This window comes from Bombina bombina, chromosome 8 (assembly GCF_027579735.1).
Source record: "Bombina bombina isolate aBomBom1 chromosome 8, aBomBom1.pri, whole genome shotgun sequence".
In the NCBI taxonomy this organism is placed as follows: Eukaryota; Metazoa; Chordata; class Amphibia; order Anura; family Bombinatoridae; genus Bombina; species Bombina bombina.
This window is the reverse complement of record NC_069506.1, coordinates 247,606,539-247,621,945: the sequence shown is the minus strand read 5'-3', so window position 1 is coordinate 247,621,945 and position 15,407 is coordinate 247,606,539. Positions and strand designations below refer to the sequence as shown.

Here is a 15,407-nt window from a genome sequence, read left to right as displayed (position 1 = left end):
GTGACTGGAGCAATATATGGCAGCAGTTCTATAACGATATATTTGCAAGAACAGGAGGTGGCAGCAGTGTTTCCTGTTATATATAGCTCGCCAAATTTTTAAGCTGCCTATCTAGATATCTTTTAAACAAAAAATACCATGAAACAAGTTAAATTTGGTAATAGAGGCACATTTAAAATTATTTTTAAATTATATTCTCTAAATCACGAAATAAACATTTTGGGGTTCATTTCCCTTTAAAGGGACAGTGTATTCTACAATTTTCTCCACTTTAATACATTACCAATCATCTATTTTACCTACTGGACTGTATTAAACTGTTTGCAAGTTGCTCCTTCACCTTTTTTTCTTGTTTGGAATAGCTGATTTTGCTGACTGTGTCCCCACCTATACTGAATTTTAAATGATATTCTCTGAATCACGAAATAAACATTTTGGGGTTCATGTCCCTTTAAAGGGACAGTGTATTCTACAATTTTCCCCTTTAATGTGTTACCAATCATCAATTTTACCTACTGGACTGTATTAAATTGTTTGCAAGTTGCTCCTTCACCTTTTTTTTTTCTTGTTTATAATAGCTGATTTTACCGACTGTGTCCCCACCTACACTAAATTTTAAATGATATTCTCTGAATCACAAAATAAACATTTTAGGGTTCATGTCCCTTTAAAGGGACAATGTATTCTACAATTTTCTCCACTTTAATGTGTTACCAATCATCAATTTTACCTACTAGACTGTATTAAATTGTTTGCAAGTTGATCCTTCACCTTTTTTTTCTTGCTTGAAGTAGCTGATGTTGCCAACTGTATCCCCACCTACATTGAATTTAAGTTTTGGCTACAAAAAAAAACCCAAACATGTAAATATGAACATTTAGATAAAATTATGGTCCTAGAGGCTGTGAAAAGGAGATATTAAAATGAACATTTTTCATTAGCCTTTGGGTAAAAACTAATAAATAAAATAAGGAGGACTTTTGTTTTTAATAATTAGACAGATAAGATAAAGAAGCATTCTCTCCTTACAAGATTAGCCCATTGTGGGCCAGATTACTAGTGTCGGTCTAACAGTTATGAGCAAGCAATAAGGGTTTTTTTTGCGGCTGTTTGCACATTTCGGGTTATCGATCGTATTACAAGTTGAAAGTAAATGTGATCACTTGAGCGCAATTGAAGTTAGCGGGGGTCAGGATAGAGTGTCATATGTGCAAAATACTGCTCCACTTGTAATCTGGCCCTGTATTGGGTTATGTTTTCAGTTAGCAGAACCAGATATTTGATATACAAAAATATACAAAAAGAACAATTTCCCATATGTGTTATAAACTGTTCAGCTGGTGTAACAAGTAATTGCAAGTTAATTAAGTAGAAACCAATTATATAGTACATTGTCCATTTATGGTTCATTATAGGGAAGTATCTAAATACAAAACACAATAGAATTGCATTCTTGTCACCATCTCTATTTAGATATTGTCTAATAGTGGTGATGTTTAATACACTTTCTGTGACACCCACACACTGGACAAGAAATTTAAGAGATGGTTATGCTTTCACTTTGAAAGGTGGAGTCTTGCTTGAAGCTACTAGTATTGGAGCACAGCCCAACATATGTGACTCCGGGTCATATATTTTCTCAAAACTGTTAACGTTAATGTGAACGTTTTTAGTTATTGCTAACTCTGACAATTATCACTGTTGAGTAGATATGGGCAGTCGGCAGCTTTGTTAGCTGGCAAATGTGGAAGTATTTGGCCCGCATTGACTGCGCAAATTCAGATCTTAGTGTGGTGACTTTTCACAAGCATAAATCCGGCACTAAAAAGAGCTGTAGTCAATGAGGGGCCACTTACTTCCACATTTGGCAACCAACAAATCTGCCGACTGCCCATGTCTACTTTTTAACTTGTTATTATAATATCACCAGATCCAGTTCTACATTTGTGATTATTCCATGCAGTACAGTACATGCTATACCATTTTTCTTATGCACCTGTTACCATACAACCAAGATCATCATTTAAATAATATAAATCTCTCTTTCTGGTAATTTCTCCTTAGGACCGATGTAAGGCCTGATGATCCAGCAGTGATTTATAGCGTTGTGATGCAATCTTGCAGTGGTTCCCAGGTAATTTGATAATGCCAATGTGACAATCCTACTGTAATAAAATGGATTAGATAATACTAAATAGGGTGTGAACTGAATTAATAATATCTTTTTAATATGTGTTGGTGTTGAAGAAGTGTCTTAGCTTAACATGGTTACTAATTTTGTTTATTACACATACTAGATTACAAGTGGTGTGCTAATGATAGCATGGGACGCTGTAAGCTATATCACTGTACCGCACTAATATTAGCACGCAACTTGATATTACAAATCTAGGGTAAATCTGATTTACCAGAGAAAGTTTAGCCCTGCTGGAATCACTCTAGGACAACCATTACATTCATTGGAAATACCCATTATTTTCAAAAGACCTGAAGTGTAAGGGTTTAAAGAGTTTTTCACAAAACACATCTAAAGCATATTAAAATAAAGTACTACACTCTTATATATACATTTTAAAATAAAACATATCAATTTAACCCTTTGAGTGCTAATGATGGCTCTGAGCCGTCACAGAGTTTCTCACTCTGGTGCTAATGACGGCTCAGAGCCGTCATGAGCACTCCCCACCTTGAGGGACATCTGGGGGCTCCTTGCTGCTCCTACCCCGGCGATCATGCCTGTAGAGTGACAGGCATCGCCGGGGCTTTACGTGATGCGTGGTGACGTCACGCGCAATTACGTGATGACGTCACCACGCAACTTTATATATACTTAACAATGTTAAGTATAGGAGGAGGGGGCATGCTGCTTAGAAGACTGTATCTCAGGCATCTAAGAAGCTACAGGCCCCCAAGACCCATTGTTGGAAAGGTAATCGCCTATCCTTTCCAACAGTGTAAGTATTGGGGGTCTGTAAAAAAAAATAAAAAAGTTAAAAAAAAAGTTTTCAAAAATTGCAAAAATAATAATAATAAAAAAAAAATATTAGCGCCCAGGTGGGAAATGGCTTAGCAGCCAAAGGGTTAATATTGATAAAAAGTTTTTAACAGGGCTATGGTATATAGCAAGGTGCTTGACTGGTTTGGACTCCAAAGTATTTTTTTTTTTAATTATTATTATTTATATATATATATATATATAGTAAAGCAGTTATGGATCCCACGGACGGACTCCGTGTTGCAGCAAGGACCCAAATGAAGCAGGCACACAGGTTTTTTCAAAAACACTCCGGTTTATTGGCAAAGTTGATTACCAAACGTTTCGGCTCACACACGAGCCTTTGTCAATGGTGTACAAAACCAAATGTGAAAAACTAGAACACAAACTAACCTTAAATACCCACCCAGCCCAAGTGATAGACCAATCAGAGAGAGTAACCGCGGCACACCCACTCACAGAGACCTAAACAGCTTATTGCCGGGCTCAATGTGGTCGTCACGTGACGTCATCACGTGACCGCCGTTCAGTGTGTAACCACGGAAACATGCGTAACCATGGAGACAAAGCATACACAAATGTAATGTGCGGGTGCGCTGGCGGGTAAGCCTCTGATGGGAAACAGATCAGTTAATCAAACAGTGATCTAAATACCCCTATATACAAATACAATAAAGGAATAGGTATCTATCTATATGCAACATTGAGACAAACCTAATATGTAGCTTATAAAGTAAATAGCGCTACCGAAACCCAAAGTATCAAAAACTAATAACACAGCCCTCTATACTCATGGTATCAAGGCATGTGGGGAGGTAGCAGGTGAGGGCATGAAAAACAATCTCAAGCCCCCTGGATATTTAAGCAGGTATACATTGCATCATGCCAAAGGAGTAGGTAGAAATTAAGTCCTGGATGACTCCCAATCCTTCACATCTCATCTGTGTTTATACCAACAGCCAAAGTCTATGTTGACATTCAGGCCTCGAGGGGCAACTGTGTCCAGTGTGAAGATCCAACGGGATTCCATTCTTAATAGTGCCAGTCCTCTGTCACCACCACGTCTGTTGTGGGGCACATGGTCAATCAGCATTACTCGCAAAGAGGAAACAGAGTGTCCTGCAGTTGCAAAATGTCGCGCAACCGGTTGTTCTGATCGACCTTTTTCTATTGCTTGACGAATTGCTGTTTTATGGTTAGCCAAACGTTCTTTGAACGCTGTCACTGTTTTGCCTATGTAGAATTTGGAACATGGACAAATAATGGCATACACCACATATTCCGATGTGCAGGATAATCGATGTCTTATTTTGTATCTTTTGTTGTTATGGGGATGTTGAAATGATGTCCCAGCAATGAGATTGTTGCAAGTGACACAATTGCCACATTTGTAGCATCCTGGTTTCCCTCTTGTGAGCCATGTCTGTTTTTCATAGCAGAAGGTGAAACTCAGAACACTACTAACAGCACTGCAAGTGGGGTACTCACAAGATCTGCACAGAAACCCCCTTTAGCCGTAGGCCCCGAGGCGGCAGCATCAGGAGGGGGCGGGGCAAAACGAAAAAACCAGCCACGACAGAAAAAGACACAATAATTTATAATTTAAGTAAACGACCTCTTACAGGTGACGAATTAAGAATCCTTAATAGAGGATTGTCCTTTGTACCCACCCCCCACTGTGACCTTTTTGATTTGATGGTAGACATGGGTAGATTCCAACCGCAGTTGAAGCTTAAAGACTTCTTTAAAGATAAGGAGAATCAGACCCCTAAACAATTTAAAGCAAGCAGCACCTTTGAACCGACTAACACACATTCGTCAATAAAAACATTCCACCATATCTGTACAACCACCCTTACTGAACTACACAAAGATATGCCTCTGCCAAGAGACAATATTACAAGTGCTGAAAGACGGGCTATTAAGTCTCTGTCCACTGACAAAGACATAGTCATAAGGCCAGCGGATAAGGGTGGGGCCACAGTGATACTTGACTATGTACAGTATAGAGGTGAGGCTTTTAAACAACTACGTGACCATAATACCTACCGCAAACTACAATCTAATCCTACCAAAACTTTTAAAAGAGAAATTGATGAATTCTTGGGCTTGGCACATCAAGCTGGGGTAATTGATGATGATGTGTTGGGCTTTCTTTCAGTTGATCATCCAATCTGCCCAATACTATATTTACTGCCCAAAATCCATAAGTCCCTCGTAGATCCCCCCGGCAGACCTATTGTGTCTGCCAGGGGATCATTGATGCACCCCTTAGCAGAATTCATTGATTTCTACCTACAACCAGTGGTTCAAAACACTCAGTCCCATCTCAGAGATTCCTCTGAACTCATTAAACTACTGAAAGACTTTGATAATCTGGCCCCTACTGACACTCTAGTTACTATGGACGTAGTAAGTTTATACACGGTGATACCCCATGGGCATGGTATCAACATGGTACGACAAATCCTGATTGACAACCCACTATATACTGGTCCACCTGTGGAATTTCTGCTACATCTGATGGAGTTCTGCTTGGAGAAAAACTATTTTCGATTTGAAAACGAGTACTTCTTACAAGATATGGGCACTGCGATGGGGTCAAATATGGCCCCATCGTATGCTAACATTTATATGGCGATGTATGAAAAATACAATATATTCTCCAGGCAGAACCCCATCAAAATGTATCGCAGATACATAGACGATGTCTTCTTGATTTGGGGTGATACCCCTGAAAAACTTATTGAGTGGGTTGAAGGATTAAACACCCTTAACTCCACGATTAAATTTAAAATGGAACATAATAACAATCAGATTCATTTTCTTGACCTGGAAATTTTCAGAGTAATAGCACCTAATGGTGATAAATTGCACACCACCTTGTTCAATAAACCCACTGATAAGAACTCTATACTCCACTACCAGAGTTTCCACCCTAGATTCCAGAGAGATGGTGTTAGCTCCTCACAACTCCTGCGGGTCGTCCGGAACAACACGGATGACTCCCGAAAAGAGAGACAGCTTGAAGAAATGTCACAAAAATTTCTGAGCAGAGGATATCCACCTAAGCTAATAGATCAACAAAAGAGTGAAGCAATACAGCTCACCCAGAATGACACTATCCCGAAACGGGCAGTAACGGAACAACCTAAACGGATGAATTTTGTAACTACTTACACTCCGGGATCAGGGATGCTTCAGAATGTGATAAGGAAGAATTGGATGATGCTCTCCAAGGACACTAGTCTACCTTTTGTGGATGCTCCGGTACCCCGGGTGGTATACAAGCGAGCAAGTAACCTCAGGGATCTACTAGTACTCAGTGATCCCACACACTGCTATGAAAAACAGACATGGCTCACAAGAGGGAAACCAGGATGCTACAAATGTGGCAATTGTGTCACTTGCAACAATCTCATTGCTGGGACATCATTTCAACATCCCCATAACAACAAAAGATACAAAATAAGACATCGATTATCCTGCACATCGGAATATGTGGTGTATGCCATTATTTGTCCATGTTCCAAATTCTACATAGGCAAAACAGTGACAGCGTTCAAAGAACGTTTGGCTAACCATAAAACAGCAATTCGTCAAGCAATAGAAAAAGGTCGATCAGAACAACCGGTTGCGCAACATTTTGCAACTGCAGGACACTCTGTTTCCTCTTTGCGAGTAATGCTGATTGACCATGTGCCCCACAACAGACGTGGTGGTGACAGAGGACTGGCACTATTAAGAATGGAATCCCGTTGGATCTTCACACTGGACACAGTTGCCCCTCGAGGCCTGAATGTCAACATAGACTTTGGCTGTTGGTATAAACACAGATGAGATGTGAAGGATTGGGAGTCATCCAGGACTTAATTTCTACCTACTCCTTTGGCATGATGCAATGTATACCTGCTTAAATATCCAGGGGGCTTGAGATTGTTTTTCATGCCCTCACCTGCTACCTCCCCACATGCCTTGATACCATGAGTATAGAGGGCTGTGTTATTAGTTTTTGATACTTTGGGTTTCGGTAGCGCTATTTACTTTATAAGCTACATATTAGGTTTGTCTCAATGTTGCATATAGATAGATACCTATTCCTTTATTGTATTTGTATATAGGGGTATTTAGATCACTGTTTGATTAACTGATCTGTTTCCCATCAGAGGCTTACCCGCCAGCGCACCCGCACATTACATTTGTGTATGCTTTGTCTCCATGGTTACGCATGTTTCCGTGGTTACACACTGAACGGCGGTCACGTGATGACGTCACGTGACGACCACATTGAGCCCGGCAATAAGCTGTTTAGGTCTCTGTGAGTGGGTGTGCCGCGGTTACTCTCTCTGATTGGTCTATCACTTGGGCTGGGTGGGTATTTAAGGTTAGTTTGTGTTCTAGTTTTTCACATTTGGTTTTGTACACCATTGACAAAGGCTCGTGTGTGAGCCGAAACGTTTGGTAATCAACTTTGCCAATAAACCGGAGTGTTTTTGAAAAAACCTGTATGCCTGCTTCATTTGGGTCCTTGCTGCAACACGGAGTCCGTCCGTGGGATCCATAACTGCTTTACTGTTTGTCTCTCCCTAGTGTGAGCACCAGGTAGCTGACATACTCGTGAGTGCCGTTCACCTCTGCAATTTTATATATATATATATATATATATATATATATATGTTGACAGATAGATAGATAGATATAGATATAGATAAATATATCCCTTTTAAAATCTTTTTAGCAATATTAAACTGATATTTTTAATGTGCGTGTGCGTATAAATGTAAACTACTAATATCCAGCAGCATTTTAATAAGAGCTGCCTGCATAGCACTGATTGATAGCAGGTTTTAGTTCTGCTCACCATGAGTGCTGCACTATTGATTCTTCTTCTTTGTCACTCTGGCTGGGGCTGAAGTTGAGGTGTGTGCTAAATTTCAGTCCTCCTGACTTTTTAAATAAGAAATACAGGAGGTGAGGAGGAGACCAGCCAGCAGCATTAGTAGTGCTGAACAGCACTAATTAAAGTCGGGTTAGTGCTGCTTCTCCAAACAAGGAGCACTTATGAATATACTTCCTTTGGCCTCACCTGCATTGTAAGGGATCAGATGAGCTGTGGGGGGCCCCTACAGACTGTGGGCTCTTGGATGGTGACCAATTGTCCGATGGGTCTGTCTGCCCCTGGTTCTTCTTACACTTTGTGTTGATTTTTAAAAGGGGTGGAGAATTTGCAAGGCATTGGTTGTCCATTTGGTTTGGTTTACAGTTATGGGTGGATGTACTCTCCCATGCAATTTATCTCTGGTATGATTACTGGCCATGTAATCTACAACCAAAAAATCAGAGATTGCAATCCTTTGTTTGCTCCCCACTCCTAATCCGATTTGTCATTTATTTTTATAATGTGTCATAAAAGGCAGACCCCTAGATTACAAGTTTTGTGTTACGGTTTTAACGCAGAAAAAATGGCAATTTCCGCATAAAAACTGTAACCTAGCCATTACGAGTCATGTCGGTATAGCGGTTTAGCCTGTAACGCAACGTCAATCCCGCACTCAAAAAAGTTTTTGTGTCGGATTTCCATAGCACCGGTATTACAGGTTGTGTGGTGAGGCTAAAAAGCTTGCGTTACAGCCTATACCGACACGATCCATACCACCATCTGAGAGCAGTAGTTATGGATTTTGTGTAACAAAAATGTTTCACCACCTGGATGAAGACTTCTCGACGCCTGAATGAAGACTTCTCGCTGTCTGGATGAGGATGGATGTCCGGACTTCAGAAACTGTGTGGATCTTCGGGGGTTAGTGTTAGGTTTTTTTTAAAAAATTTGTGTTTTTTTTTTTTATTAGAGCTTTTGGGCTTTAGATAAAAGAGCTGAATGCCCTTTTAAGGACAATGCCCATACCAATGTCCTTTTCAGGGCAATGGGTAGCTTAGGTTTTTGTTAGAGTTAGGTTTTTTTATTTTGGGGGTTGGTTGGGTGGTGGGTTTTACTGTTGGGCGGTCTTTGTATTTTTCCCAGGTAAAAGAGCTGATTTCTTAAGGGCAATGCCCTACAAAAGGCCCTTTTAAGGGCTATTGGTAGTTTATTGTAGACTAGGTTTTTTTTTTATTATTTAGGGGGGCTTTTTTATTTTTATAGGGCTATTAGATTAGGTGTAATTGTTTTTATTTTTGATAATTTCAATTGTTATTTTTCGTAATTTAGTATTTGTTATTTTTCGTAATTTAGTATTTGTTATTTTTTGTAATTTTAGACTTACATTTTTTTAGTAGTGTTAGTTTTTTTAATTTGAAGTTTAGTTTTTTTAATTGCTAGTTATTTTAATTTTAATATAATAGTATAATAGTTATGTTAGGTTAATTTATAGTTTAAACTTAGGTTTTTTTAATTTCACAGGTAAGTTTTTATTTATTTTAAGATAGGGATATTGTAATTTTTTTATATAAAGTTAGGGGTTGTTAGGTTTAGGGGTTTAATAGTTTAATTTAGTTTTTTGCAATGTGGTGAGCTGGTGGTTTAGGGGTTAATAGGCATTGCTGGGGAGCGGCGGAATAGGGGCTAATAACTTTTATTAGTGGCAGCAATTTCTGGGAGCAGTGGAATAGGGGTTAATAACTTTTACTAGTGTCAGTGATGTCAGGGGCAGCAGAATAGGGGTGTTTAGCCTTGGGATTTATGTTAGGGTGTTAGTTTTAAAAGTAACTTTTTTCCCCATAGACATAAATGGGGTTGCATTACAGAGCTTTTCATTCCGCACTTCAGGTGTTAGGATTTTTTCTAACACTCTCTCCCCATTGATGTCTTTGGGGAAAGCGTGCATGAGCACTTCAAAGCAGCCCTTTTTTGTGCGGTATGGAGCTTATCGCCACCATATCGCACGCACAAGGAGGCTTTTCAGAAAGTCGTAAAGGCAGCATTATGGAGAGTGAAATAACGCAACTTTTGTTGCATTCGTTTCTCACCATTAATAGCGCAAAACTCGTAATCTAGGCGAGAGTTAGGCATGGAGTTGAGTGGGAGAGAATTGCACTGGGTTAGAGAGTCATAAAATACAATATTCAGTTTTGGGGCACTTACTGTGCTAGTGTGGTACTTTTTCATGTGGATTTTTGTGGCGCTGAAATGTGTACTGACTAGGGAAAAACCACAGACTTGTTAAATGCAACTATTCATTTAATATTAACAGGAAAAGTAATATTGTGATTGATTTGTTTTTATACTGCAACATAAAGTTAACACCATGTTCTTATTTGTACCACAGTCCTCAAAATCCTCTTTATTATAGATTCTAAATAGTAAAGATCTAATAACTAATGGAATATTTTTGCTAAACTAATTGTTTTCATACTTTTACCCACATGTACAGGTGAATGAATATGAAAATGTAGAACCATCAGACATCCCTAAAGCACAAAATGGAAATCAAGATGATATTCACTATTCTACTATTGCCCATCTGCCTAAAATGGAGACTGCCCTTCATCGTGACAATGAAATTGAATATGCAATGCTCAGGCACTGAAGATAACAACTTTGCTTTCATTAAATGATCTACAATACAGAAAGTTCCATAGTTAATAACAAATATATCTGCACTAATGCTAAACGATTATCCTTTTTAGTGTGAAGCTAAATAATTCTTTAGAAAAATATACTAAGTAAGCTATGCCTATGGAAACTGTGTAGTTCCATGATCTAATCTACTATATATATGGGGGGTTTTCAGATCAATGTATTAAAGGGACAAAAAAAGTAAAAAAAGAAAAATTGTGTCAAAGCTTTTTTTATTGCACCATTAACTACAAATAACTATGGGGTAAATCACAATCCTTTAGAAAAGCGTATCAATTGATTTATTGACAAAAATCTCCACAGACTTTAATGGTGAATTTTGTAGATAAATGATTAGAAAATATGTTCTAAATAATTGTGATCAACCCCTATATGTAAAACCCATGTTAAACATACAGTTAAAGTTTAGTCTTCTAGGACCTAGCTGAACAGAACACATCTGGTGTGCTAAAGACAAGAGGCATTTGTGTGTACCCTACCCACCACATAGTCCTAAAATTGCATTGCGTAGCCTACCTTAGAATACATTTAAATAAAGAATAGCTGGTCAACAAGGTTATAAAGCAAACATAATTGTGCCAAAAGTCTGCGTTAACTTCCAAAATGTTTCTAGTATTAAGAAGAAATAAATTAAATACACAATTCACAAAAAAAAGCTCAAATAGAGACAGGACTGTTCCTAACCAAACCAGTTTATGTACAACTAAATCAGTTATATAATGTTTATAAAAATGGTCTGCTTGTTAAAATTAAAACAAGGATAACTTTAATCTTAAAATGCTGCTTAACAATGTTTTTTTTTTGCACAACATGGGCATTTTATCAAGTCAAGTTGCTGTACTCATAATACATTGGTGTGAGCATTAATTGTTTCCATATTATTTTAATGATATAAAAAAAAGCTCATTTAGAAAAAAAAAAAATGTATGTTAAATCAAAGTAAAACTAGCAAAGAACTTACTTTTTGTCTTGCAAAATGAGCACTTCTCAGTGTAGTCTCTGTCTACAGCTAAATAAGGGAGCAGACATTCTGCCTCTTGTGAGCATGGGTGGAAGTTGACTTCTTGTCTCTTTAGCTTTCACTGAATAGTAAACTAGCTCATGTTACTCTAGAAGATTTATGACATCAAAGTAGATATGCCTTCCTGTAGAGACCCAACGCCCCTTGTAGGGCTGTGATGGGAAGTAATGGACACTGCACAAATAAAGTTAAAAGACGAAAGATAAAATCCTTTTGAAATGGTAAATAATACATATAGCAATGATTTCTATTAAGTATAAGAAGTTAGTGATTTTATATTACAACAATGAAACAGACTGTTTATAAGGGATGGGTGAATGTTTCGCAACATTCGAAAAATGAAACTAATTTTAAGACATTTATTCATTTTTATTTTCGAATGTTTGTACAACATTCTAACATTCTTTTCAAGTATTCAAATTGATATATTTGTAATAGTATTTTGAAAGCTTTATTTAAATGTACTATTCGAATTATGCAATATTCAAATTCAAAAATTTAGATTTTATCTATATGTAATAGTATTTCTAATGCTTTCTTTAAATGTAATATTCGAATTATGCAATATTTGAAATAGAAACATTCAAATTGATATATTTCTATCTATTATGTATCAATTTACTAAATGTTCTACCACATGAACTATTGAACTTCTGAATAGTATTTGTTAAATAGAATGGTACATTCAAAATTTCGAATGTGGACATTCGATCTAATTATGAACATTCTAATGTGACATTTAAAAACTGTAAATAGCATTCGATTATAGAATTTTTGAGAATATTCTTTCTTATCAACATTTGATTATGTAAATCGAATTTGTACAATAACATACGTTCTAACATTTGAATTTGAATATAAACACCTTCGCCCATCCCTACTGTTTATGTCCCATTATGTAGCAGTAAAGGTGCAACCTTTAATGTTGCAATTGTTGTAATATTTATTTTGTGTTTGAGGAGATCAAAGTAAATTTGATAAAAAAGTAAGCGCCATGCAGTCTCTAAATTTAATGTTATCTGAACCATGAAAGTTACATTTATAACACATGCAAATTAAGATGCAAATTAATTGGAAGTGCATGGGTATATTTTTGCAAAATAGACTAACACATAGAATTTGAATGATGATTACTTTGCACACGTGGTTGTTTTTCTATATAAACTGATATTTTTTTATTCCATTTATATTTTTTATTTTGCTTTATTTGGTTATTTGTGTCTATAATGTAACTTTATAGAGTGGTGGGGAGGAATAGTGTACTGCATTTACTGAATTACTGATTTCAATGTGTGATTATGTTCTAAAAATATATTAAGAATTTATTAAGAAAAAAAACAAAGTCCTTGTTTTTTTATTATCTTTAAGGTGTTTGTGTAAGTTTTTGTGTTATACTTAGAACTAACCCCTGTTTTTACCTTATATTATATATGACTTTATTATACTATGTGACTAGTCTTCTGCTCCTGCCCTTTTCTGGTACTGGTAGTCTGGTGCTATATCTATTGTCTGTTATCACAATTTTACATTCCATTCTGTGTCTGCATCTCTTCAGTAGTTGCTCTCCTGGTTCTACCTCGAATTACAGATCTACTGTTTTTGTGTTTATCATATATTATCTGTCCTCACAACTCCTGTGCTTCTTCATACTGAATAATTATACTGGACTTCAGTCACATTTTCTGCTTTCTCATATAACCCTTACATAATGCCAAAGTAACTGAAAGCAGGTGAAATCCAGCTATTTATAGTCTGCCAATTAACATTTAACAAGTGTGCAGATAAAATCCAGCAAAACACAGGAACAGCACATCAACAGAATGTCAGGAGGGTAAGAGTCCACTAGTGAGCCAAAGAGTCAAGCCAGGAAACCCAGGTTCAATCCTCAGCATCACCCATAATGTCTGTGGCAGGCTAAGTATCTCCCTTTGTCAAATACACTGGTGCAGTTTCTGACACCACTAAAGCTGTGCTTTTATAATAGTTCATGGTTTACTGGCTAGTATCAGATCTTGTTCTCAGTCCAAATACTTTTTCACATCAAGAATATGGGCTGACATTTTAACCAGGCACTGAATGGATTCTAGATGTACACAATTGATGGTAATGTCATAAATTAAACATTTGCATCACAAAGAAAAGCAAACACATACAAATATTGCATGTATGTATTGTATCGGGTACTTGTAAAGCGCGGCTAATCACCCGTAAGGGTCTCAAGGCGCTGCTCATTTTATCGACCTCGGAAGGATGAAAGGCTGAGTGAACATCGCCGGGGATCAAACCTGCAACCCTTGGGTTACTACAGAGCTCAGCCACAGTGCATTAGCATGCTGAGCTATCTGTCCGTAAGAGTTGTAGAAATAGTGGTTAATGCTAATAATGATTCATAATTGATGGGCAGGTTCAATAGCAAAATTGAACTCGCTGACTCTTCTGATTGGTTAATGATTAGTAGCTCCAGAAATATTTTGATTAAGATATGGTTTTTATTTTTTTATAATGTTAATATTTGGGGAGGAATGTCAAAACCTGCCCAATCTGATTTGAATAATCAAATTAACCAATCAGACAATTTTTTGTCATCCAAGATGGCATTCCTTGAATTCCGAATGCTAGAATTCTATCAGCCAATCAGAATTAAAGATGAAAAAATCCTATTGGTTGATGCAATCAGCCAATAGGATTGAGCTTGCATTCTATTGGCTGATTGGAACAGCCAATAGAATGTGAGCTCAATCCTATTGGCTGATTGGATCAGCCAATAGGCTTGTCGGGTCTTCAAAACTGTAAGTGGATCTTCAGGGGTTAGTGTTAGGCTTTTTTAAGGGTTTATTGGGTGGGTTATATTTTTAGGTTAGGGGTTTGGGCAATTGAAAAAGAGCCAAATGCCCTTTTAAGGGCAATTCCCATCCAAATTCCCTTTTCAGGGCAATGGGGAGCTTAGGTTTTTTTTAGATTAGGTTTTTATTTGAGGAGTTTGTTGTGTGGGTGGTGGGTTTTACTGTTGGGGGGTGTTTGTATTTTTTTTTTACAGGTAAAAGAGCTGATTTCTCTTGATTAGCAATGCCCCGCAAAAGGCCCTTTAAAGGGCTATTGAAAATTTAGTTTAGGCTACGTTTTTTTTTTATATATTGATAGGGCTATTAGATTAGGCGTAATTATTTTAAATATCTGATAATGTCTTTTTTTATTTTGTGTAATTTAGTGTTTGTTTTTTTATAATTTAGGTAATTGTATTTAATTTAGGTAATTTATTTAATTGTAGTGTAAGGTTAGGTTTTATTGTAAGGCAGGTAATGTTTTATTTTACAGGTAAATTTGTATTTATTTTAGCTAGGTAGTTAGTAAATAGTTAATAACTATTTAGTAACTATTCTACCTAGTTAAAATAAATACTAACTTGCCTGTGAAATAAAAATAAAACCTAAGCTAGCTACAATGTAACTATTAGTTATATTGTAGCTAGCTTAGGGTTTATTTTACTGGTATTTAGTTTTATATAGGAATTATTTAGTTATTAATAGTAGGTTTTATTTAGATTTATTTTAATTATATTTAAGTTAGGGGGTGTTAGGGTTACGGTTAGACTTAGGTTTAGGGGTTAATAAATTTAGTATAGTGGCGGCGACGTTGGGGGCGGCATATTAGGGGTTAATAAATGTAGGTAGGTGGTGGCGATGTGTACCTATGTATAAATAATGTGGAATATACAATGTAATTGACTAAATGAAAGTACAGTACAAAAATGTTTGATAATGTGTTAAGAATCCAGAGTCCACATTAAGTCCAGACTCCAGAATTAAACAAGTTGA

The 15,407-nt window shown here is 36.9% G+C and overlaps 1 protein-coding gene across 1 annotated transcript in view; it reads left to right on the top strand.

The window, feature by feature from the left end:
* Positions 1-10,730, top strand: part of LOC128638159 (B-cell receptor CD22) — a 219,260-nt gene extending 208,530 nt beyond the window's left edge. The window contains exons 13-14 of the mRNA XM_053690022.1: positions 2,065-2,134; positions 10,366-10,730. Of these exons, the coding sequence (XP_053545997.1) occupies positions 2,065-2,134; positions 10,366-10,521 (226 nt within the window). The 3' untranslated portion in view covers positions 10,522-10,730. The remainder of the gene's footprint in view (positions 1-2,064; positions 2,135-10,365) is intronic.
* Positions 10,731-15,407: the final 4,677 nt, after the last annotated feature.